Genomic DNA, 26803 nt, shown 5'->3' with positions numbered 1-26803 from the left:
AAACTATTTGTTTGTTGCTAAATATATACTGTGTTTTATTCAATGTATATTTTTATGTACATAGATTTCAGCTATGCTTATTTGCCGATTTGTCTGAATGATCGCCAGCTACGTTACGTCCACAGAATGGAGCCATTTATGCGCAATAGAACATGCTTACGATGAATTAAAAAAACAACCATTCTGCAAAGCGCTCATTTGAGCTTTCAACAAAGCTATTCGAAAATATTGCTATCACGCTTCGAAGAATGATGGCGTCTCTCTCACTTGCGTGATCTGAACATTGCTGTCTCGCTTGGATGGATAATGGCGTCCCTTTCAGTCCTCAGAGCCCGTGCAAACCAGTTAATTTTGCAATACTCAAAACGACTCTTCCATAGGAGGCGTGAATATCTTACCTTAACACTCTCACCGCCATACTTATTTAAGGTTTTTCTAGCGCAGCAAGCCCTGTGGGCGGCACGCCTACCATGCGATTTCTTCCACCTATCGCCACGTCCGATTTTAAATAACTTGTGTAGCATGCCATGTGGGCTATCGGCGGGATACGTCGTTGACTTTATCAGCAGGCCGTGGGGTCCGCTGTGATCCCACAAATTCATATTATTTTATAGAGCTTGGCTTGCTAGATAAATATTCAAAGATGACTTCATTGATTAGTTCAGTTAAAACGCTACCCGTGAAAAAAAAATTGATGAAAATTGGACTATATTTAAAGTAATATAAGGATAAAAATTGAATGAGTAAAACTAGTATTAGAAAAATATTATTTATTATTTATTAATCCAAAGCAGTCAAAATCACAGTTATAAAAATCAAAATACGTAATAAAAAAACTAAGGATTAATTTGGATGTGGATTTCTGCGTAACATTGTCCACAAACACTAGGTTTAGTTGGGCATTCCAGGCACACTGTATTTACCTTTTTTGTTTGATCTCTGGCTTCTTTAGCTGATAGTCCAGCATCTCTGTTTTTTTTATAACAATGGATGCATCGTCGCCGAATAAGTCTTCCTCTATGATCAGTAAGTGTTGATTTACTGAATTTATGTTGTATTTGCCGCCTTGGCAAACTACCCACTGAGTTCGAACTGGAAGTGATTCCCAACATCTGCAAGCAGAGATTCTCTCTGAAATCCGTTATGGTGTACTTCTTGCTACTAAGCTGCTTATGAGTTTTGTAAATTATAAAAGCGTTTGTGACAGCAGTCGAAAATAACAGTTCTATGGCTAGCTTCTGGAACCAACGGATCGTTCTTCTGGCAGGATTGGCATAGCTTGCCATTTGATCTGATAAATCTATGGAGCATTTGTGTTTGTTATAATCAGCAATCAGGGTAGGTTTCATAACTTTCTTGTTACGGTTCCTTTTGCTCGTAACAGTAACAAAACCAACAGAGTGTTTTGTCGACAAAGCTAAAACATCACGCTTGTCCTTCCATTTGAGTATAAGAATACCGTCATTGTTTTCTAAAGCGATCATTTCACCTTTGTTCAATTTTTCTTGAACAACTTTTTTCGGCAATCCTTTCCTGTTTCTGCGTAATGTACCAATCAGATGCGTATCGTTTTGCAATAATTGTTGCGCTAAGTCGACGCTGGTATAATAATTATCCGTCACCACACTCCTGCCTACCCCTAGGTAAGGTTGACATAGTTTCATTACTAAATTCGTAGGTGTATTGGTTTGCCCGCTTGAGTTTTTACCTTCGTAAACGATAAGGTCGTACGTATAACCGTCATCATCACAGACTTTAAAAAGTTTGATCCCATACTTGTGTCTTTTGCCAGGAATGTACTGCATAAATTTTATACGCCCTCTGAAAGCTACCATGGTCTCGTCCACAGTGATATATTCTCCAGGTGTTTTGGCATTTCGAAATGTGGCTGTGAGTAACTGCACCAAACGTCTTATCTTTATAAGACGGTCTGTATTTGATGCATGGAAAAAACTGTCTTCAAAATGCCAACATCTCAATAACAGCTCGAATCGGTTTCTACTCATAGCTTGGCGAGCTATTTCGTTTTTATACAGTTTTTTATTGCTCCAGTAGTCGCTAATTTTAGGTAATTTATTGAGTCCCATAAAAATCAGCAGGCCCAAGAATTTTAAAATTTCTTCTTCAGTACAGTCTGTCCATTTGGCAAGTCTCATGTTGCGTGTGACAACTTTAAGTATTTTTACCTTATTAGCATAACAATTGGTCATTTGCACCATAAGATCCATAATATCTTGGTTTAAAAATAATCGAAAAATATCAAGTTCCCTGTTACAATTGTTAGAAATATTAATACCTGGTTGTATATCCAATGGAAACCTCTTTTGTCGCGATCCGTTAGGTTGATGCCAGTCAGGTCGCGGTGGCTCCGGGGGCACTGGTGTGCTTTCGTGCAGAAGTGAAACATCGTCTTGAGATAAACACGAGTCGCTGCTAGTCGAATTAGATCCATCCCATAATGGCGGCGGTTGATAGTCCGAATCAGAGTCACTAAAATCCGACATTGCAAAAATGCGCGCCAAAAGTCTTTCTCCGCAGGCTAGGTGGGCGGCGCGCGGTCAACTGACCTAATTACACGGGTGGCGTGCCTTATAACTTTTTGACAAGTTATGACAAGTAAATATAACAGCAAATTTGGCGCGCTAATTTTGGTATGCCGGCCGCCCACGTGGCTTGCCAGTTAAAATTTAAAAAACAATATTGGCTCGTTACACTCAAATTTACGTGGGCGGCCAGCAGTCCACGTGGCGGTGAGAGTGTTAAGGGTAAAATACAGGATAAAGGAGAAAAACGCTCTAAGCGACCAACGACGCGACGCTAGCACGTCCCAACTTCCAACTGATCGATTTAGACCGCTATATAATTACCTTTCATTATAAGACAATGATCCTAGAACCAAACTATCATTATGACAGATTGTCATTTATTTACCACGCCCAGCCAAATTATCTTGTAATGACTTCCTATCTTACTATCTGTCATATCGATAGAATTTATTGATGTGTGACAAATGGTAATTTATTATTTATCTTTTACTGCTTACGCCTTTACATCTTTTTCTGCCTGCGTGTTATCATATTTATGATTATTTCACTCCGATATTATTGCATGAAATTGCTGCCTTACAGAAAGATTGACAGATTAAGATACAATCAAAAATTTAAATCACGACTACAATCAACAACTTTGTGGATTCTAAATGGTTATTTAAAAAAAAATTGTTATGAAAATGTTATTTTTTAGAGACCATCATAAAAACTACCCTGAATTTGAAACTGAGCCCACAACAAATTTGGCCGAATGTTCTTAAATAACCCTATTTAAGACACGATTGGACGTCCACAGTTAGCAAATCTGCCTTTGTACATAACATTTGGTTTAAGATAAAAAGGCATCTTCGTTCAGACTGGTCAAAATAATGAATAATCTGTGATCGGTATAAGTTGGGGAAATAGGAAGGTCATATAAAATGGCGGGAAAAATAGAGTTAGGTACAGAAGTGTCAAGGAAGGATTAAAACAGTTATCTCTTTGTGGTTAATAAAAAGTGTGCTATAAGTTCAGATAGATTGATGTTTGAGTTTATAATGACCTATGTTGTATTTAGAGATAATAAAACGATTAAACGTTGTAAGAAGATGAATATGGGGTTTTCTTTTACAATGATGATGATAATATTTGTAGTGTTAGTCACACAGTTATCTAATCTAACGCTGCAAGGATCATAATAATTTGACTAACCGCTGTGTGCTTTGTTGGTATTTATTTTAGGATTCCTTGCATCTGACGTCCTGCGTTGTGATGTAGTCGCGTTCCGGGGGCCTGTGGTCTTCTTGTCTGCAGTCCTGTTGTTGCGGGGGTTGTTTCGAGCCGATTTCATTACGGGGGGTCCTCTGCAAGAGATATAACGACATTGAATTGTTGTTATATGTCTTGTTTTATCTGTGGAATGGAACAACTGTCGCACCCACTTTCGAGCAGCACGGATTAGAGCAGCATGGGCAGGAGACATTTTTCTCACCATGGAAAGATTGTTGGTATATATGTCTAATTTTATATGTCGATTGGCACATCTTTCACAACAACAGTGGAGCATTGGGCTATAATGGGCAGGAGACATATTACTGACCGAAGAAAGGATAAAATTTTATCTACTCTCCCTTTATCTAAGGTAAGCGTAGCCGGTAGCTTGTGTTATGCGTACTAAGATAACTGATGAGTATTAAATAATATACATAAATACTTATACTATACAGATAAACGACCAGACACTGAAACCATTCATGTTGATCACCCAAATATTTTCCAGTTGTAGGAATCGAACCTACAGCCTAGACTCGTTCGAGCAGGGTCGTTGCCCACTGCGCCAATCGGCCTTCAAAGTGCGATAAGTACAGAGTTCGCTACCTTCATTAACAGTCCCGTAATGAAACAGCATGTTTAGTCCAACATCTCTGTATATTAATTAATTATCTTGTTAAAGAGCAAACCCATGCCCAGCTATGGGACTTAATTAGTAGTATAATAATTATTATCAAGATAATTATGATTAGGTATAACACCCTCTATTTTGCGAAGGTAGGAAATATACCTTGTATAAACGGTGTTAGACTACAACGAAGACATTTTTGCATTTATAAGACATTTTTGCATTTATAAAATAAATGCAAAAATGTCTCCGTTGGTTTATTAATTTACCCTCGTGATTTTTGAATACATATAGTTAAACAGTTGGAGTGTTATATGTGCCATTTTAGACACATATACGCGAACGAGGTAGGGTAAAAACAGCTTTTAAATAAAGAAGCTATGAATTATAAGTTTAAACAAGTTTCATAAGAAGAAAGCACGTCGCAACAAAAAGTGGCATGCGCGGAAGGTGTTGTGTTCTTCAAGTGACCATATAAGTAATGTGGTCCTAGAATCTAGACTCTGGAAACAGAGTTGTTGACCTGACTTTCTGAAAAAGAATTAATGTGATGCTCTGAGAGAATTGTGATATTATTCTTGTTGTAATCTTTATGTTAGCCTATATATGTATAGCGTAGTGGTTGGGACTTCAGATTCATTGTTGGTGGGCCGAGTTTGAATCCCAGAACGCAAATCTAATTATTTTAAGTTTTGTGCGTTTTAACATTTAATTAACAGTGAAGGAAAACATCGAAAGGAAACCTGTACGTCTGAGAGTTTTCCATAAAGTACTCAAAGGCGAGTGAAGTCGAAGTTTCGACAGCCAATGGGCCAACCCTGACACTACTTTCTGAGTCAAAGGCTATTAAAATATAATATTACGACAATACACACATCGCCATCCAGCCCGAAAAAAGCATAGCTTGTCTTGGGTACTAAGATAACTGATATACATAAATACGTAGGTATAATATACAGATAAACACCCAGACACTGAAAAACATTCACGTTCATCACACAAACATTTTTCAGTTGTGGGAATCGAACCCACGTCCGTGGACTCAAAAGGCAAGGTCGCTGCCTACTGCGCCAATCGGCCTTCAAAGTTTAATTTAGGGATTTGTGAGAACAGAATCAGCACCACTATATCTATACAATAAGCGTTTTTTATACTTGTGTTCCACGCTCGTGGGTGATGGCCAGGCGGCGGGGTCTCTGTCGGGCGGTGGCGGCCAGATGTCCGGGTCGATCTCGTGCGGCGCCGGCGCCCACATTTGGTCACGGGTGGGTAGGTCTTCGTATGCTGTAAGAAAAGAATATCTTTGAAAAAGTTGAGCAAAATAAAAAAGATTTAATGATTTTTATATTGTACTATCTGTATCGGCAAATTTCGTACCGCGGATATTTTTTTTTTTTTTTATGAATTTTATATTTTAATACTCATTATCCTATTCCGGTCTAAGTGGAATCCAAAAAAAAATATATCATAATAATTGGTCCAGCCGTTCTTTAGTTATAAATGGTGTAACTAACACAACTTTCTTTTATATATACAGATTACTGAGTTTTTTTTTGTCTTTTGGAAAATCCCGCGCATGCCGGTAGTGTTCCCGGTATTCTCCAGAATTGTATATTGGCAAAATTTCTAAATGAGATTGTGCAATATGTCTGTATAAAAATTGGAAGCTGCAGAAGAGCAGATCAGCTGTGAAGCCTTGGAAAAAACTTCACAGCAAATCAAATTCACAGTTCCCGGGGGATTTTAATAAATAATTTTTTTTTAAATCTCCCGGAAACGTCACCCCGGCGCCTGCTATCTCTAAAAGATATTAAGATCAATGCTGAACCAAACCTGATACTTTGGGATAAGGACCCAGGATTTGGAGACCGAAACGTCAAGCCCAATATTTAAAAAAAATTACGGCTTTTCGGGACGTATCATCCTAGCTTTAAATAATTTAGCTATAGCTTCCTTTAAATAAAAGATGTACCTACTGATGGAAACTTCAAGATCCTATCTAAGAAACAGGAACCGAAAGCGGTTATTCCACAAATAAAAACATTTACAACGAGTTCTGACGTCAAGAATGATCTAAAAGAAGAAGAAATGCTTACATTTCTTCTCGTGAAGATAAGTAAGACTAAGCCCCAGCGCAAAGTTAACCGTTGTTAGCTGAAGTTATACTTATATAACCACTTCGGTAAGATTGTATAACATCATAATCTTTAAAAGCCAATAAACGTAAGGAATGTTTAACTTAACCGTGGATGGTTTCAATACCAATCCCACGCGCTCACGAAGTCGTGGGCGACCGCTTGTGTATTACAATTAGATTTTATAATCACGACACTACGTGGTTCACAATATTGTGTACCTGTTTAAATGATCATTTTGATTGATATTATTATCATTTAAAAAAATAAAAGAAAAAAGTGTAAAACGAAGAAAGAAAGTCCTAGAGTAACGGTACGAAGTATCTGTGGTAGAGATAAAAATACTCAAAACAAAAGCATCCGAAACAGTGAATTTAATATTTTATTACAACTGTGACTCTAAAACGAATTTCATTAGGACCATTTTACTTTGGACGAAGCAGAGTTTGATATGCGAAAACGACTCCTCGATTGCGAATCTTGTGCTAAGGCTACTGGTCTTAGGAACGTATTTACTTAGAATTATAAATACTATCAATATAGTACTGTGAGTTTCCTTCACCCACCAGTATACTGTATAACAAACGGCCTTCTCAGAATTGCAGTTTTACGCTTCCGAGAACCATCAAAGCACGATAAAACAAGTCCCCCCTGATGAGTCACGTTTAGGTAGATGACATGCGTGATACCTGTTCGTTGATATACTAAAACCAAAGATCTACAGTTTCGTGTGAGAAGTTTCACTAATAACGATAGAGTATATCATCAAAGTCGTCATAATTGAAACCATTACATTTTGGTATTCCACATTCAGAGATTTTGTGCCGCATGTGACCAGAAACTCCCTGCATGATGTCTGCCCAACACGTTTTAAGAATTTACCAACGATGCGCTTTCAGGGGTGGATTCGCCACTCCCCACTTTTGTACCTTGAGACCCCAACATTAATTTGTCCTCTGAGCTACGAGCATTGTGCAATATCCATTGCCACTTAAGCTTCAGCAACTCGTACAGCGTAATTAATATAGTTTGGTTCTTCTAGAGATACTTCAATCAAAGTTCCCACCATTGACTTTTGATTGACATTGTGCTATACTAAAAGGCCGAATGGTCTAGAGGTCTGCAGGCGTTGAGATTTAAGACGAAAATACGTCAAGGGACCTTCCGAACGCTGCCAATTCAAATCTAAAATTAAGAATATAACTTTTTATCTATTTTTATTATTTTCTCTTCGTACGCTATTTCGAAGAGTGTATCTTATTTTATATATATCAACTGTAATGATACCGGCTATTTAAAAAACATGCGTGTAAATATCTCGCACCGGATGACTGCCGCTTTAAAAGGCTTTTTGAGACATTTTTATCCGAACATTCCTTATGCGTCCTTTGAGACTAATGAGGCCTTAATTAACGCGCGTTTTAGGTCGCTAAGTAAGATTGATTGTTTCCCTTTCCATTTGGTATGCTTGGTAAATATACATCATGGTAATGGATGTCAAATCTCCTTTATTCTATCTCCTGGCTATATAATTTAATAAATATATTCACACACAAGTTCTTATGCATACGTTTCAAGTCATTAGTTACTTATTGTAAAAGTAATTTAAAAAAACCTAGGATGAATACTGAAATAAAAGTATAATTGAGATTATGATTATTTCTCTGACGCCCAAAGATATAATAATTTATTGTTATACAAAATCTTTCGATCAAATAATAATGTTAGTAGGTATCCGTTTTAGCGACAGACAGGGTTTTGCTGGGAAAACAATAGCAGCACTAAATTAAATCTTCGAAGAGTCTGGATCAGAGCCCCCAGTGTCACCAATCGTAAATCTGTCAAAATTGACGTAGCTACTCCATATTTTACGTCAATGTGACGTTAGTTTTCATGAAAAATTACACTAAGGCTACAGTCTGATTTCATTAGTTTCGAACGTAAATAGAGTAGCTTTTAGTGATACTTTTATGATATGGTGTCCTAGTACTTTTAAGCGAATGTCAGTTATGTATTATTTGATCAGTTGAGTATGAATTGACACTATTTCTATTGCACTACAAGATAGCCCTTGAGTGCAATCTCACCTGGTAGTAAGTGATGATAAATACAACGACGATACACACAACGCCATCTAGCCCCAAAGTAAACGTAGCTTTTGTTATGGTACAGATGACTGACTAATATTGTTATGAATAATATACATTAATACTACTGACTATACAGAAGAACACTCAGACATTGAAAAACATTTATGTTCATCACACAAACATTTTCCAGTTGTGGGAAAATCGAACCCACGGCCTCGGACTCAGAAAGCAGGGTCGCTGCCCCCTGCGCCACTCGAACGTTAAATGATGCAGTCTAAGATGGTAGCGTTACTAACGATAACTAACCACTGCCCTAACTAACCTGCCTCCATACCAAAATTAGGAAATTATAAATTCCCAAATAGCATCTTTTATCATAACAAGGATTGTAAAGAGAGCTACAACACCCAGCTGCAGTGGCGTGCACTTCATACATGCACAAAAGCACTGCATACCCAAATTATTTTATATCACTCGTATTGGAGGGGAATTTTTCAATTTTATGCCATGTACCTGCTTTATGCTGCCACCAGCTGACGACCACGACTAATCTCACAAGACGACTAAGAAATAGCCCCCGTCGAGGATCAAACCCGGGACCTCCACTTATAAGACAGTGCTCACCACTGCGCCATAGAGGTCGTCACATACCTACATAGACGTTATTACGTTCCAGCCTATACGGAATGAGCGTCACTGATTGACACGAGATGATCGTTAACGTACTCCAGAGGTGAAAATCACCGCATCGAATTTCCGCAACGGTGCACGGTGCTGCAGCTTCCCCGTACCTACCCTTAGTAATACCAATACGTTCTCGATCGTGTATATCGATCGTTGAAGCACTGTCACGACAATTTTGAAGTGAAACTTCTCTGAGCGCGTTGGGCACTTTTTGGATGAACGCTTTCAATGAGCTATTTTTATACTGTGTTAATAGATATATGTCTATCTATTAACACAGTATAAAAAAAAATCTACGAATAATTTTTGTTTTGTATTAATGACTCATTTATTGATGCAGTCTAATATGGTATGTCCAGAGAGAATCAGAAATTTTGAATTCCCATATTTTCCCTGCCAGGGATCGAATTCGGGACCTCCCACTTAAATCCACAGCGTATCTTCTTCGCTGCGCCAGAGAGGATTTTCATGATTTTTGTTCACCCAATGATGTTGAAGGTAGTTTCAGACGTGCGATACGGATCTGTAGTTGAAACTCGAAAGCTAAACAACTTTTAAATATTAATTTTATTAGTTATTATCGTATTTAAAAGTTGTTGTTGTTTGTATTAATGATATTGTCATTTTGAGCAGTAGATGGTACCGCTTTCCTACCATAGTGTAAATAAGATTAGCATTAGGTCAGGCAGGTATTTTCAGGCTAAAGTGATTTCATACTCGCCAACGTATCAAGGATTGCGAGTGTTCAATTTATACTAGGGGTACAAACGCGAGGTGTCGCCCGTACACCGTATACCGTAGTGATTGGAAAGTGAAGAATTTCATGGATTACTTAAATCGCCTACAGACAACGTTTAGAGTAATTACACATTTAGATTAATAACCACAAAATAGCCGTGTTGTTCTGTAAAACGCTGTGTTCATCTTCTTTTTGGGTTCCGTATCAAAAAGGTGCAAACGGTGCTCTATCACTAAGACTGCGCTGGCCTTCCGTCTGTCTGTCTAAAGGGTGTATCTTAGGAAGCGCAAATGGAAGACTTTTGTTTTTTTTAATTCTCACAAGTTGTGATGATTTTTTGGAGCTTAAGTAATGCCTTCGTACCCTCAGACCATTACCGGCCCACTACAAGACACGGGTCACCTCTTGAATGAGAAGGGTTTAGGCCGTAATCCACCACGCTGAATTGTGGATTGGTAGACTTTACACACCTTTGAGAACATTATGGAGAACTCTCAGGCATTCAGGATTCCAAACGATTATTTACTTCACTGGTAAAGCAAGTGATATACGAATTGCTTAAATTAAAAACCACGTAACTCCGAGATGTTTGTGCCGGACTCGAACTCGGTCCCCCTGAAAGGGTCGCTGATGCTCTAACCACTAGTCCATCACCGCTTGCCTACATATACAGTATTTTTATTTTATCCCAAAACTTAATAAATAACTACGTTAAAGGCAGGTACTTCAACGTTTTTTAAAATAATTATCCCAAAATTTAAATTAACAACTACGATAAACGTACTTCAAAGTTTAGAGGTAACTATGTCATCTTTTGTTCTATCACCAGAATCTTACTGAATCTTGTAAAACGGATTATCAATAATGCAGCCAGTTATATGGCCAGAAAAACTATACATTTTTTTTGCCGAGAAAAACTACATAGATTTATAAGTAAGTTTAAGTTCTTACAAACTCATTTTGTAGCATTCAGCATCATAAGTACTAGAGCTAAGCGCTAGTCTGTTTATACGTGAGGGGCAATTTGGAAATTTATAATTTCTGAATTTTCTCTGATCTGGTCTGGTGGAAGGCTTCGCCCGTGGCTAGTTACAACCCTAACGACAAAAACGTGCTGCTAAACGATTTAGTGTTCCGGTGCGGTGTCGCAGAGAAACTGATTAGGGATATGACTACCATAAGAAACAAGTTAGCCCGCTACCATCTTAGACTGCATCATCGCTTACCACCAGGTGAAATTGCAGTCAAGGACTAACTTAAATAAAAAAAAAGTAAACAATGTTTTGGACACGTTTGTAGGGAAAAATAAATATGCTTTTCTTGATTTACTTAAATCCTTCAACATTTTTTCGTAATAAGGTTACAAGTTGTATAAAAATGTGTTTATGTAAAGGAAGTATATTTCTTTAGAGTTCCAATATTCTCTAATTTAAATTTTCCCGCGCTCCAAACCGTCGGCAAAGCAGTTCAAAAGTTATAATAAAACAGTAACAATAATGGCAGTCAAAAAAAGACAATTTTGATGTGTCATTGTGCGTGACCTATAATAACGGACATAACGGAATAAATCAAAAAAACTATTTGTTAATTTACTAAAGAAATAAACTTTAAATGTAGTTTTTTTTGTTGTTACAGGTAGGAGTGAAAATTGAATTGTAGCGTAATGTAATAAAAATAAAGAAATAAATCTTTGTTGTTACAGAGCAACACATTTAAGTTGTTTCAGTTGACGGAATCATACGAATTAAACTATAAACCTATTGTATATGCATAGAATTGACGCAATATCATTCCATTCAAAACACAACTACCTACCTGTCTTTTAATACGTATGTTACTGTCACAAGTCAAGCCACTGGCAGGTACACACCATTCAACAATACGCGGAAGACATGCCGGTAATGGTAATCTGATCAGCTCTGTTCACAACATGCGGCTTAGTAAATAAATATGTACCTACTTTTATGTCGCGATCGACACAGCTAGAGAGAAGTTCGGTTTTTAGATCCTTAAGGGATTAATCCTTGAATATTGAGAGGCTTTAAAAAACTGTAATAACAACTTAGAACTAGCATAGGTAAGTTGTCTATACTAATATTATAAAGAGGCAAGATATTTTTGTTTGTTTGTTTGTACCCAATATGCTCCGAAAATAGCGAAACAATCACGAAGGCTAACATAGGCCATAATATTTTAAAAATAATTGGACACACTTAAGAAAATTGCAATATAAAATGTGACCCAAAGTAGCAAAATAAAATTCATTACTTGGCGTGCACTGAGAAAAATATTAATAATAATACATAAAAAATATGTAATACCATGATTGAAGCACTTATTATTACCTACATAAATATCTCAAATTTAGAAGTTATCGCTTTATTATTATAAGGGATAAACTTAATTGAAAAAGTTATTTTTAAAAATACACCCAACTTAAAAATATCCGCAGAACTACAGCTTGATTCAATGCTAAACATCTCCGAATTCATCTGCTCCTAAGGGATGCTAAAAAAAAAAACAAACGCGGACAAAGTCGCGGGCAACAGCTAGTTAATTATATAACTACTTACCTATCCTAATTCTTATTTATTTCCAAACGAGGTTAACAAACTGAGTGGGTATCAGACAATGTATTCAAAAGCGGCCATAACACTGGGGTCATAATTGAGGAGTTACGGAACTTAAAATGATAGATCTACTTTAAAAAAAACCTAAGACATTCGATAGAGTACTACATCACATTTTAGGGTGGTGAGGTTGAAATGTATAATACCGCAGTAAATAGACGGTTAAGGATTTTCTAGATTTGTTAGCTTTTTGAGCTTTTGCGAAAAGTTGACCACATGGAATTGTTATTGTTTTTTGTACTATCACACTTCAATTAACTACTTCTACTTCCTCCGATCCAGCAATGTTCATATTGCCATTATATATGACTTCTTGGTTCAGCAGGCTCCGAGAAGAATCAGCATCTTTGGCGCCTTACGGCTGAATAAGGACAGAGTCTATGGAGAATGTTACCTACTACGTTTAGGCGTTAGGTCTTTAGCTAGTTGGCAACTTTAGTTAGTTGGCCCGAAAGTGAGTCTATTTTCTTGAGAGTGGTAAATCCATACGACCATGGGGATTCCTAGTGCTCTAACCTACAATCAAGCTGTTCAGAGTGGATTTTCGAAGCTATATAATGGAGATAACTCCATAACGGAGGAAAAAGATCTGGAAGGAAATGAATTAGCTACGTCAGGCCATCTGTCTAACTATTGCAATGGCTGCGATTTGTACCACCTTAGGCCCCAAATATCCATCAGCCCTCAGAACTATCTATACATGGCACACCCATTGCCATTGCTTCGCAATTCACTGTCGTTAACCATGGTTAATCCACAGATCGTCTCATTCCCGATTTGAAACACCAACAAAAAATGCAAAAAAAAAAGAGCAATTTCTATCACGATATGCAGATTGGAATGGAAAGTAGTTTTAAACTTTATCAGATCGCCACGCTCGATTACGAGCAGCTATTCCACGAGGTCTTGTGCACGAGACCTGAGGCAAGGTAGGTACACGTTTCAATGAGATAAAATTTTATCAAGCATCTATTAATAAGAGTCTAGTAACATCTATTTTAGTTGGAAATGAATATTGATTATATAATATTGACGGCCGACTGGCGCAGTGGGCAGCAACACTGCTTTCTGAGTCCAATGCAGTTTCGATTCCCACAACTGGAAAATTATCGTGTGACAAACATAAATGTTTTTCAGTGTCTGGGTGTTTATCTTTATATTGTAAGTATTTATGAATATTATTCATAAAACATTCATCCTAGTACCCATAATACAAACGACGCTAAATTCGGGGCTGGATGGCGATGTGTGTATTGTCGTGTCGACAGTGGTTTTTACACATCCCATGGGAACAGTTTGTATTGCTGCGTTAAAAAGTAGACTATATTACTTTACGCCCTTTCAACGAACTCTATGCTCAAAATTAAATCTATTGGTTGCATAGTTAGGACCTAAAGGAAAAACAAACAAACAAAAAAACTTCCGTAAAAATAAATAAATAAATAAATAAATATAAATATACTACGACAATACACACATCGCCACCTAGCCCCAAAGTAAGCGTAGCTTGTGTTATGGGTACTAAGATGACTGATGAATATTTTTATGAATTATACATAAATACTTAGAAAATACATATAAACACCCAGACACTGAAAAACACTTAATGCTCATCACACAAACATTTTCCAGTTGTGGGAATCGAACCCACGGCCTTGGACTCAGAAAGCAGGTTCGCTGCCCACTGCGCCAGTCGGCCGTCAAATTCCGTATTTATAATATTAGTATGGATAGCTTAGAATCTAACTCGAACAGTATCTGAGCACACTCTTCGAAATATCTCCATTAAATATAGAATACTAAACTTATACTATACGTCTTGTACGAATAATATCTATATGTAATATCGTCTCGCCGCAGAGTATTCCTAGTACGACGATCTACTAATTCATAGTATTTTTTTCAGAAATAATTACAGAAGCAAAAGTTTAAAGATAACCCGCAACGACAATATTTATTCATAACTTAAGTTTTCAGATAGTGAGCATGCCGACGTACCGCCATTATCTGAACACGAGGCTTCCCGCATAGAGTTCCGCAGTTTTTCATTATATTACCTACGAGGTATTTACTAAAGAGCAACTATAACATCTATTTACGTATTTACGATGTTTATTCATTAGCTAGAGTAGGTAACAACGTAACAAAGAGGGACTTTGAATATTTACCTGCAATGCGTGTTTAGATAAAATAATAGTAGATTGTTCAACAAGGGGGTAAAGCATTTTCTTACGTTACGGGCGCCGGGGTAAAATCCAGGTAGCGAAGGTGTTGCATCTAGAATCCTGAGTATGGGCGCCCAAAACGAAAGCAGATTTAACTATGAGTCGAATACTCTTCGTTTTACACCTCGCAAGGAAGTAAAGTCAAGTTTTGGAGGGACTTTTTTACAATCTTTACTCTATGGTTCGCGCTTCTAGTGGGAGACAGGAAAGCTATCATACGTTAGAACGAGATAGTAATATTAGGATAAACAGATTTTATTCAGATACGCTGTGCGCCATGTTCCTTATTCAAATCATAAAAACCCCTAGGCACTGCAGTACAAATTTACTTATCCTGCTAACACTAAAGGAAGGGACCACGAAGGGACTATTAAAATGAAGACGAAGCCGTCAAACTTAAAACCCCTTAAAACTCAACTTCAAAAGCCTGACAAACCACCGAAGGGACTATTATAACCAAGACAAACCGTCAAAATAATAAACTCTAAACACCCCAACTTCAAAAGCCTAATCATACGACGGAAGGAACTATTATAGATAACAAAGACAAAGCCGTCAAACTTTCAACCCCTTAAAACTCAACTTAAAAAGACTTCCAAATGCCCGGAAGGACTTATAACCAGTCTTATTTTAAAAATAAGAAAGTAATTATACTAGATGTATCATTTCTTTGAGCGGCAGAAATGGAGGAGGCCTTTACCCACAAGGGGTCTTAGGTTTCATAACTCAATTTGAAAAAAAAAAAAAAAAAAAATTATCTAACGTAACAAATTTGCAAAATCTTATATTCTTATCTATTTTTATATTTATTATGTTTTTCTGTTTATATTTTTAATCGAGGAATAAGAAAAGGCTTTTTTATTCTTATTATATATTTTTATTTATAAATTCTTTCTTGTTTTAAGTTTTTATATGAAATTCCGTTCGAGGTTGGAAGCTCGAGACCTTCTTAATGATTAAATTAATTAATTCCTAGCGACAAAGCGACGGAGTAGAAGTAGAAGGCTAAACAAAAATCCTTGTAGGGCAAAAATACGCGTAGCATGTTTACACAGAGTTGTATTGCGATTTGCGAAACCAGTCATTACTACATTGCAATTATTGATATTTCCGGAATGGGAAAAATTACATAAAAATTTTGCGTGGAGAGCGTAGTGCTTATTTACTTTGCAGTTTAAATAAATTTTCTAAATGTTGGCATAGTTTATTATCCTGTTGTTTTGTTTATGCGTGAATTTCAGCAATGTCCTACTTTCGAACAGGCGTTAATAGTTTCTTAGTTCTTTGTCTACTTCGGTCATAACTCCAGGGCCACGGATATTGGGAAGTTTGTCACCCAACTAATAAATAACAGGCCTAAGAAGGTGGCGTGCCGTGTACCGCACGCCTCTTTGGAGGATTTGGCAGCGGTCAGGCCATTGATAATAGGACCCGATCTGTGCACAGTTTGAATTAATTTCTATGTATCGGCGAAGTTTGTTATCTTGTTGTTTTGTTGATGTGTGAGATTCGAAATGCACTTTCGAACTGGCGTATCGATCAATTAAAAGTTTCCTAGTCCTTTGTCTACTTCGACTATAACTCCAGAGCTCAGGCTTTTGTTGACAAGCGCAGCTGGCTTGGTCTTCCGTACCTAGTCTACTTCATGCTACTGTATCAATTGTTGATGTGTTTTTGTGCGCTAAGTGTAAAACAAGACGATAAGCGGTAACAGTCCTCCGTAAAAAAAGTTTTAGAACGTGGATTAAAGCATCAAACCTATTTGCTACATTAACGCTCAGTATTGTGTACGGCGCATGCGCTGAATATATTTTGACACATAGAAAAATTTAAAATGCATTTGCTCTAACGGTAAAAGAAAACATCGGTAAGAGCATGCCTCAGGCGCCACTTGGCCAGCGTGGTGGATTCCGTCCTAAGTCATTATGAGAGAAGACCCTTTGTAGTTGGCCGATAATAGGTTCAAAATGATGATGATGATGATGATTTCCTTACAATCATCCATCTTTTAATTCTGATCTGCATCGCTACCGGTTGAACTCGTCTTTTTAGTGCTTTAAATAACGCTTATTTAGACGCAGCTTTTAACATAAACGTTAAACGCAGGTTGGGAATTAGCATCATGTATACGTTGCGGCAACGCTCGAAGCCGCCGCCAATGCGTCAAAGCTGTGGCCCTGGGGTGAGCCAACTCTGGTAAAGTGTCAGTCAACGAATTAATTAGCCACGCAGTTAAGTGGGTCGCTGATAACAATCTACGCGTCATCACTAAAACATAACGAATTAATTGCGATCACAATAAGCCCGCGGCCGCGAATGGCGTGCGTATTCGCGTCATGCGGTTTCAAACAATAGTTATCAAGTGAGGGTGAGCACGTATGATTGCTTTCTTGAGATAGTTTACTTATTTCATCATCATCATCATCATCGTTATTATCTATCTATCTATCTATCTATCTATCTATAACCGACCTACAACATAGGAAAGGTTTAGGCTACAGTCCACCACGCTGGCCAAGTGTGGATTGCTTAGACGCGTTTGAAAACGTTATGGAGAACTCTTAAGTAAGTTTTTACCTTTATAACAAGTGATATTAGAATTGACTTTGGAGTGGCGTGCCGGACTTCGGACTCGGTCCCACCGAAATGGAGAACTAAGGTCTAACAGCTAGGCTATCACCACTTCGATAACTTCTTTTGGTACAATTCTTTGCGCAATTAACGTTTTTTTTCATTTAATTTTCATATTTTTTAAATGTTTATTATGGTTGTTATAACGGCCGTTCGGGAGGCATACAACTGGTGTATGCCTCCACATGTCGTGGTGGTTTTCAGTTTGGGTATACCCCTTTAGAGGGGGGAGTCCCATATAACCTCCGCCCTGCCCAAGGGTCGGAAGTAGCAATAAAGCTTTACCACCACGCATAAAAAAACATGGTTGTAATAGCGGCAAAAGAAATACAGCTTCTGTGCAAAATTCAACTCTTCGTATTCGGTTCATGAAACACGCAAAGACAGTCTGCTGACAGGTAGTCGGACGTTCGGACTGACAAAAGAGGCTTATTTATAGGGTCCCCCATTGGAACCTTTCTGTTTCGGGACTCTTTAAAGGAGATTTGGCGCTGTGTAAAAATTTAAAACAACAAAAATATCTATCCTATATATGATCAATATATAGTTCTGGTTTTAAAAACTCTCACCCCAACCGGTTATATTATCAAATGCAGACATTTTGCTCATATTGTCAGAACTTCTCGAAGGGAAATTACAACTATACCTTTCACCTTTTATGTAGTTACTTATTACCCTTTCACTTTCACCATTATTTTAGCACTTATTTGTACACTATGAAATTGTAAAATATTTAGAAGTTAGTTTTTAAACCTGATGAAGATGGGTACCCAATTATTTTTAATTCATGTTTATTTGTAATGCGATGTTAATGTTATTAGGGATTAAATGGCTTTTTTATTTATTTTTTTATTAAGTTATTTTTTTGTTTTGAGTATAGGTTTCAAGTCGGTGAAAGTATTGAGGGTATATTCAGATATATCAGGATCAGGGTTGAGGATACCAGCACCGAGCCACCAGACCTGTAAAACGTGTTATTATGGAGGATTACTCAGTTATCTGTGTCCAAAGGCCTGTATTTTCTTCTCCCATCGATTCAGACTCATTACTCATTGCAGCTTTTTTTCTATTACGGTTCACAAAGAGACACACCCAAGGGACAGTGTGACTCGATGGGAAAAAAATTCCCAACGAGTCCAACGAGTGTGTTAATAAAGCCTGAAGGGTCACTGAAGAGGCTCTTAGCCTGATATGTCTGATCATTATAGTGTAGTGAGTAATCGATTAATCACAAAACAACGAAATACGAATATTGACATATGCCTAGCACACGCTATACCGGTTTGCAGTACATACTTGCACAAGCGACTTTCGAAAAGATCTGTGCGAAAGAAAAACTAGCCTTAATGTTTCTCTGTTCACCAAATTGTTTTAACAGAGAAAGTGAATTGCTTTTTTAAACGTGGTACCCAGTTTAAGGCGAAGAGTCTGTAACGATTTAAGAAAACGATAAGTTACGTTTTTAGTAAACTATAAGTTCGATAAGTAATAAGTTCAAAATAAATCTGAATAAAAAGTATTCGACTTGTATTTAAAAATATGTACTAGTATTCATGATCAACCCATTGCCAGCCAACTAAAGCGCGCGGGTCTCCTTTCGGAATGAGGGTTAAGTCCATCGTTGTTTTTTTTAATTTTTTAATTTTTGATGGCCAAGTGCGGTTTTTTTAGTCTTCTTCTTCTTGGTCTGGTGGGGAGCTTCGGCCGTGGCTAGTTACCACCCTACCGAAATAGACGTGCCGCTAAGCGATTTAGCGTTCCGGTATGATGTCGCGTAGAAACCGATTAGGGGTACGGGTTAGCCAACCTAGGCTGCATTATTACTTACCACCAGGTGAGATTGCAGTCAAGAGCTACCGTGACTGCAATCTCACTTTAGTGCAACAAAAAAAACACACCTACGAGAACGTATGGAACTGTTAGGCATGCCGGTTCCCTAACGATGTCTCCTTTCACCGTTAAAAATCGAACACGATACACCCTGAAAGAGAGCACGAAGCCCTTAACTACTAAGCTATTACCTCTTTTTTTATTTAAAAATATTATGTACACAATATAGCCGGTAATGCATATGATTTAGTCGTTGTATAGAATTCACGGATTAGCCCGCTACGATCTTAGACTCATCTTAGGCTTACTTTTAGAGCAATAAAATAATGCATTTTCTACCCATAAACTGTAGCCTTAGTACAAGATATGCTCCCTTGCAATCGAGAAATCGTTTTCGAGTATCAAACTATGAATCGTCAAAGTAAAAATCCATTGCTGTTAAGTTAAGTATAAGGACAACAAACAAAATTTTTCTTGTGTCAATTTATATTGTGAGTAACCATTTACACTGCCACTCGTTGCATGAAAAATGAGTAAATGTAAATTTCGATCGTAAATCAGCAATCCTTCGAATGTCGAGTGCCTGAATGTACCGTAACATGTATGTAATGCATGACACGGAATTTCTTCTCACAGAAAGGTTAACAACCACGTTACATAACGAAAATGTTGAAGGAATATCAATAACTTCACCTTGATACAACTATGTTACCAAAAATGTATTATAGCACAAGTACGTTCTTATAAACATGTAGGCAGGTCTTGCGTACTATGTGCGATATGTTATCGGTAATTTATTTAAGCAACTAAATAATAGATAGCGGGGATTTAGTTTCACGTCGTAGTAAATGCGGATTAAAGTCAATTGCAGACTGCCGTTAGTTCCGCAGGAAAAGTCCAGCTCTAATTTCAAATAGCTCATCCGCAGCCAACTTTCCTGAGGCTCGCCGGTTTGAGGAAAGTCTAGTCACAATGCCACGCGACCTCGAAGAGTGACAGCAATACTCTTTAGGGTGTCGTACACATAGGTGCTAATACTATGTCAGTGCGTCCGTCTGTCAGCGGGCTTTATCTCATGAACCGATAGATGAAATTCAATGTATCCTTAATTTATACTAGTATTATAAATACGAAAGTGTGGACGGAGTTTTGTTACTTAATCACGCTGTACGGATCGGGATGAAAAAAATGCTATTCCAGACTAAATAATATACGAGTATCTCTATAATCTAAATTTTATCCCGGAAAAATGAATGGGATACATTTGTTTTTGTTTTTTACAGAGAAAGAGATCCAGCTTTAAATACGACCGAAGCCGTGGTCAACAACTAGTAGTACTATAAATGGCACAGAGTGTCTGTTAGTTTTTTTACGTAGTACTTTAATTTTATTTAATTTTTAATATATTACCACGATACACAAATCGCCATCTAGCCCGAAAGTAAGCGTAGCTTGTGTTATGGGTACTAAGACGACTGATAAATAATTTTATAAATAATATACATGAATACTTATAAAATACAGATAAACACTCAGACACTCAAGAACATTCATGTTCATTACATTACACAAATATTTTCCAGTTGTGGGAATCGAAACCGCGACCTTGTACTCAAAAAGCAGGGTCGCTGCCCACTGCGCCAATCGGCCGTCATATGGGAAAGAATGTCTGTTCGTTGTTAACGTATGAATAGCTCAACCGCTGCACTGATCTTCATGAAATTTGGCAACAGATATAGATCTTGAAATTATCCCGACAAAGCTTATGGTTCTCACGGGCTTTAGAAAAAGACTGTTACAATCGTGGAGGCATGGTGCTTCTAGTAAAAGTACAAACCGACATCAGGGTTTGACATATTATTATGCTTGTTTACCTCCTGAGACAATCGCGGGAACATTTGCGAACCTCGTGGATAAATAGAAATGAAACTCACTGCCGGTCATCGGTGTGATAGCCTTTTCTCCCTCGTGCTGGAACATCTGTAGGGTTGCCACGGTCGCCTTTAGCTGCTCGTATTCCCGCGCCATCTGTTTCTGGACCTGCAACAAATCAAACAATTCTTATACTATTTGTTGCAGCTGCTTTACAGGGCTTGTAGTCCCACAAATACACTTGGCATAACGTCGGAATAATAATTAAATATTTTGTCATGCTCTGACAGACTTCCTTTCAGTTGAAGTGTGACAAAAAAACTGCGTAACTATACTAAACTTACACCACAATATTTATTGGTAAGACTCCCAGAGATGTATCGCTGGCTACATCAGCCGGCTACGTCAGCTATTGTGATGTTGTGATTTTACACTCACGTTCATACGCTCACACAAAATCGTGTACATGTGATTTCATGTAGTTCAGGGTTGACAATTTTTTTTTTGATTTCTTTTATTTATAAGAGAACTGAAATAAACGTTATTTGAAATTTATGTCGTTTCCCTAAGCAGCGAGTATTGGTGAAACATTTTATGGATTGTGTTTGGTACCCACTTTTTAACAAGCCTTATAGTCAAAAGTGTACTTTAGTCTCATACATAAAGGATTATTGTAGGAATTTTAAGAAATGGCCCTGCCCTTGAACTATTGAACTTTCAAGGTAGGGCTAATAAAACTTAATGATTATAATTCTTATGGTAACGTGATAATGATTTATTGTAAAAAAAAATCTGAAGCAGAAGGCTGTATGCAAAGTAAGCCAAGGTCTAATGACCGACAATGCGAGAATAAGGTTTTTACATACATCGCCCGAGCGTAATTAATCATACACTTTGCTGCGGGGAACATTTCGATTAATAAAGATCTGTATGTTCATAGTATTTGATTAGATACACACTCGCAATCTGACACCTGTATTCTTGTATCGAATCACTGTAACGTCAAAGCAAAATACTCATATGCCTGTTTTCACTTAACCAAGGAAATGCTTAAATGCCTAATATTTGGGTGATAGAGAAAAAAACGTTTCACCATTTCTTAGACGATGACCAACGACGTTAGGCGCCATCTAAAGTTACGACACGCATTCGGCGGTGCGTAATGTTTAGGAAACTTGTAAACTTGACGGATGAAAAAAAAATACATATTCTTCATTTCGATTTCTTTTGATAACCGTAAATAAAGAAAAAAAAGATATTACAAACAGAAAATACCACACCTTGTGGCAAGAATCATATGCAAGGTTTTTTTTAGTCTTTTATTTTGGGGACTTTTGTCCTCGAGGACATGCCAGCCCTACTCAAGTTAGGTTATATGAGTTGGCTAGTGAAAATCGATTGGTGAAAGGTGGAGTGGTTCTAGGGATCTTCTTTGATTTGATAGTTTACTTACTTAGGCATTGCCTTGTTCTTCGTTAGTGACAACGAGCGTTAATGTTGACACGTTGTAGTCACAGAAATTCTGTAATCCTGTTTTTATTTTACAAGAGCGCTGGCATTTGAGCTTTAATCCATTGGAAATAAATTCAATTTTATCATAATGTTGCATAGTATCGAAAGTTGAAATCGAGCTTCGATTACGAGCTTACTTATTTTAAACACTGGTACTGGATACGATATTTCAGAGCAAGATGTTCCACTACGCTTTGAAGTCCAGTGGGCTGCAAGTGATTCAAGAGTGAAGTTTCTGATGCACGTCCTATGTCAACCCACGTAACATAAAATATATCACAGCCATCACGTTTCATCATCATTATAAACCACTTGCTGGCCTGCTTCAAGGCACGGTTCTCTTCGGTTTTAAGCCGTAGTCCACCAAGACCAAGTGCGAATTGGTAAATTGGTAGACTTCACATGCCTTGAGAACATAATGATTTGATTCCTTGCTTAATTTTTCTTGTAATCAACGCTTGGAGTAAGACAATAACTAAGGCAAAAGTAGTAAGCACGGCATTTAACAATTTCCCAGACTAACCATAAAATTACAGCCTCAGCAGAACTATGCCGAACCTTTCAATTCGTACAATGCTATTGTTACACGAACTACGATTCGCATTTCTCAGAAAGTGCCAGCGACGGAAGATTGCAGAGTGCAAACAATAGACTCGCAATGATACTTTTCACGTTGATATAACACAGACCGGTCGTACAGTAAACCAAGATAACAGTCTGCCTGTTCACTTAGGTACTTTGTAACATAAAAAGATGTCGAACTCACGCTGGATAAGCAGTAACTAAGAGATATCAAGTAAAACAAAAAGATTATTTCAGTAATGTATAGTTAATTTAAAAAGAATTCTACGATACATTTAATTCGTATTTCACATAAAATGTCAGCGACGAAATATAGACTGACAATAGACTCGCAATGATACTTTTCGCATTGATAAAGGACCGGCCTTAAGCTCATGATAATGCCATCTATCTTGATTTGAATTTATTCATTTGCTTTGCAATAAAAAGATCATAATTAACGCTGGAAAAAAGAAGTAGGTAAATAAGGCATAAGAGCAATGCACGCATAAAAATTATAGCAACAACAAAAGTATGCCAAGCGTTTAAATCCTACAATTGACCTTGAAATTGACCATTCCTAAAACAATCTGAAATTCACGGGAAATCAGGCAAAATAAAATAATCCATTTAATTAAGCCTCAACAATATTATGTCTAACTTTTCAGTTGGTTTGACGCTTTTGTTTCTATAACTATTCTACAGGGTGCTAGAGACAGAAATATCAGTGTAGACAATGAACTTTAAATTGCCAAAAACAATCAACATGCACAAAGAATTGGCAAAGTTAATTATTTATTCGTCGAAATGCATGTTTCTAAGTCCAGCTGGGACTGCCATCAGAGTCGGTCGAGATTTAAAAAAAAAAAAACGCCCAGTTCCTAAGTTTAAATTTTTCTGCGATAAACGCGTTAGCTAAATATTTATAGCGCGCGTGTCATATCTTGATATGAATATCTATGTACTAAGATAAGTAGTTCATCATTAACAAAAGCGAAATTTGATGTCTCTCAAGATTAAGCACATAATGAAAAAGATTAGGATTTAAGAAAAAAATTGTTCTAATTGTATGGATGGATGAAACTTGAAAGATTACTGTTCCTAAACACTAATGCAATGATTAAGTTCAGAGCGTTAGTTTCGATTTGCTGTTTTGTGTTTTAATTTTATAAGGCTCTATACATTACACCTTTATTAACATATTATAATACCAATACCTTTGCCATAGTTTCTGTCAATATTAAAAACTATACCTATAGAGCTTTCCTGAGAAACTCATTAATACAAGTTGCTGTGGTGTCAAAAATCACTTTTCAGGATTTGTAAAAATTATTTATTTAAAGGATTCTGTTATTTTATGACATGAAAGTATATTTGTTAAAACGCGATAAACTCTGGAACTAGTAGGATCCAAGAAAATACATTTGATAGCCGAATAGTTTTTAGGAAGGCTAACAAACTTTACGAATTACGAAACAATCTCCAACCACATTCATCAGATCTACACAAAGTGTAGGCAAAATTAAACACATATTATAACCTCTATAGTACAAAAATAATTATTTAAATCGGTTATAATTTGTCGGAGTTATGGTGTAAAATCGTCAAACATTTTCATCCCCTCTCCCAAAGGAACTGAGCTTAATGTCGGGATAAAAAGTATTCTATATTACTTCTAACACTTCCAAGAATATGTGTAGAAAGTTTCATGAGGATCGGTTAAGTATTTTTTGCGTGAAAGCGTAACAAACAAACTTACATTGGCATTTATAATATTAGTAGGGATAGGGATGTTTTGGACGGAGCTTAACTTAATATCTAACGCAAGTTCAAGCATTCAAGGTAAAACTCACCACCAGGAGATTAGAAATTTCTATAAAAATATTCAATATTACAACAGATTAAACACACAATCAAAAAATCACTTCCCACACACACACACAATCACTTAATTCATTAGGCAATATTCGTGACATTAAATATTTGAATACACCTTGACCGAGATTGCGTAACAGTTCGTTAAGGGTGTTTAGTATGCGGTTATTTAAAACTACCCACGCGTTTTAGTTTTGTGCGTATCGCTATATCACGTCGACGTCACTCTAAACTGGGGCACTATTCTACCGACCTACCGTTGAATTTATATACGTTATTAAAAAATAAGACTTCCTTTAGTTGTTTATAATATTTTATACTTATAATATAAATGTGAAAGAGTTTGTTTATTTGTTACGTTCGGCTCAACAACCGATCTTGATGTAATTCGACAAATTTAGATTTAGCTAGATTTAGCTTGTATCCTGTTAACGTTTCTAAGGGATTTATACATCTTTTTGTAGCTTGAACGGCTTTACAACTCAACGGATCTCGGTGAAATTCAGAATAGTGCTTGAATGAAGCCGGTAAAAAACTTAATTTCTCGGGAAAATTGTTTCTAAAAGGATTTTTATAAAACGTATAAAAAGTAGGACGTTGCCGCGGCTTGACCTAATACGAAATATGTTTGTTACTCCTCAAGCCGTACACCCGCTTACCAGCGTTATGGCAGCGAGGCGGGTTAAAAATTTAAATCTCTTTCTTTTATGAAGCATTTTAAGTCAACACACACAGTATACGTGTATATAATGATCAAAATGGCGCATAGTTTTGATTATTGCTACAAGATACAAGGCAGGTGCTCTTAGGCCTGCTAAGGTATTTATTCCTTTTTCCCATAGGCTTGTACCCAGTACTGAAACATTAACGAGGCCTATGGTGACAGTAATAATAATTAAAATTATACGCCAGGGGCAGCGCTAGTGGAAGATGACATAACTGTTAAACTGGTTTAGGGTTCCAGCTAAATCAGCGCTGCAACGAGGAATGTAGCGCAATGCTGAGCTGGATTTTTTTTAGGTTATGCCACTCATAGCAAGCGGTATCCTTGCGTTTCTGTTTGAGCCTTGAGGTATGTGCTCAACTAACTAAGTCTTAGATGCATAGCTTTAACAATATTGTAAAGGAAATATATTTCTTACTAAACTATAACATATTGGTATAGTAGATATTTTATTTCTTATAAACTTAAGACTTACAGAGATACAAACATGAGTCATTTATTTTCTTCACATCAGCAACATTTCATATTACAAAAGGTTATAGGTACGGACAAGCAAAAAAAAACACACGCAAAAATAACCTTATTCATTAGCAAATTGATGGCATTAAGTATTTGGATAAAAGTCACCTTGACCGAGTAACAGTTCGTAAGGGGTGTTTAATAAACTACCCACATAATGTACTTTAGTTAGGCGCGAATCGCTCGACGATCGCGCGGCGTTATACTAAACTGGAGCATTGTTCTACAGTTGTTAGGGTTACCATACTTCTTTACCTTTTAAAAAATAAAAATAAAAGTTATTCACATAACAATTGTTATGTAATAATACAAATATTCCCTATACACAAATATCTATTTGTATTTTGA

At 37.0% G+C, this 26803-nt stretch overlaps 1 protein-coding gene across 4 annotated transcripts in view; it reads right to left on the bottom strand.

Moving 5' to 3' along the window:
• LOC120633655 (katanin p60 ATPase-containing subunit A-like 1) overlaps positions 1–26803 on the bottom strand; it is a 60728-nt gene that overhangs the window by 8137 nt on the left and 25788 nt on the right. Inside the window, exons 1-4 of one of the 4 annotated variants that reach the window (XM_039903951.1) lie at positions 26412–26627; positions 21327–21432; positions 5583–5712; positions 3741–3892 (exon numbers count right to left, since the gene is read on the bottom strand). In XM_039903951.1, the coding sequence (XP_039759885.1) occupies positions 3741–3892; positions 5583–5712; positions 21327–21432; positions 26412–26432 (409 nt within the window). In that variant the 5' untranslated portion in view covers positions 26433–26627. Of the gene's footprint in view, positions 1–3740; positions 3893–5582; positions 5713–21326; positions 21433–25190; positions 25390–26411; positions 26628–26803 lie in introns of those variants that run through there. The other 3 variants (XM_039903952.1, XM_039903953.1, XM_039903950.1) reach the window with 3 other exon arrangements.

The sequence above is a fragment of the Pararge aegeria genome, chromosome 22 (assembly GCF_905163445.1).
Source record: "Pararge aegeria chromosome 22, ilParAegt1.1, whole genome shotgun sequence".
In the NCBI taxonomy this organism is placed as follows: domain Eukaryota; kingdom Metazoa; phylum Arthropoda; class Insecta; order Lepidoptera; family Nymphalidae; genus Pararge; species Pararge aegeria.
This window is presented reverse-complemented; position numbering and strand designations above follow the sequence as displayed.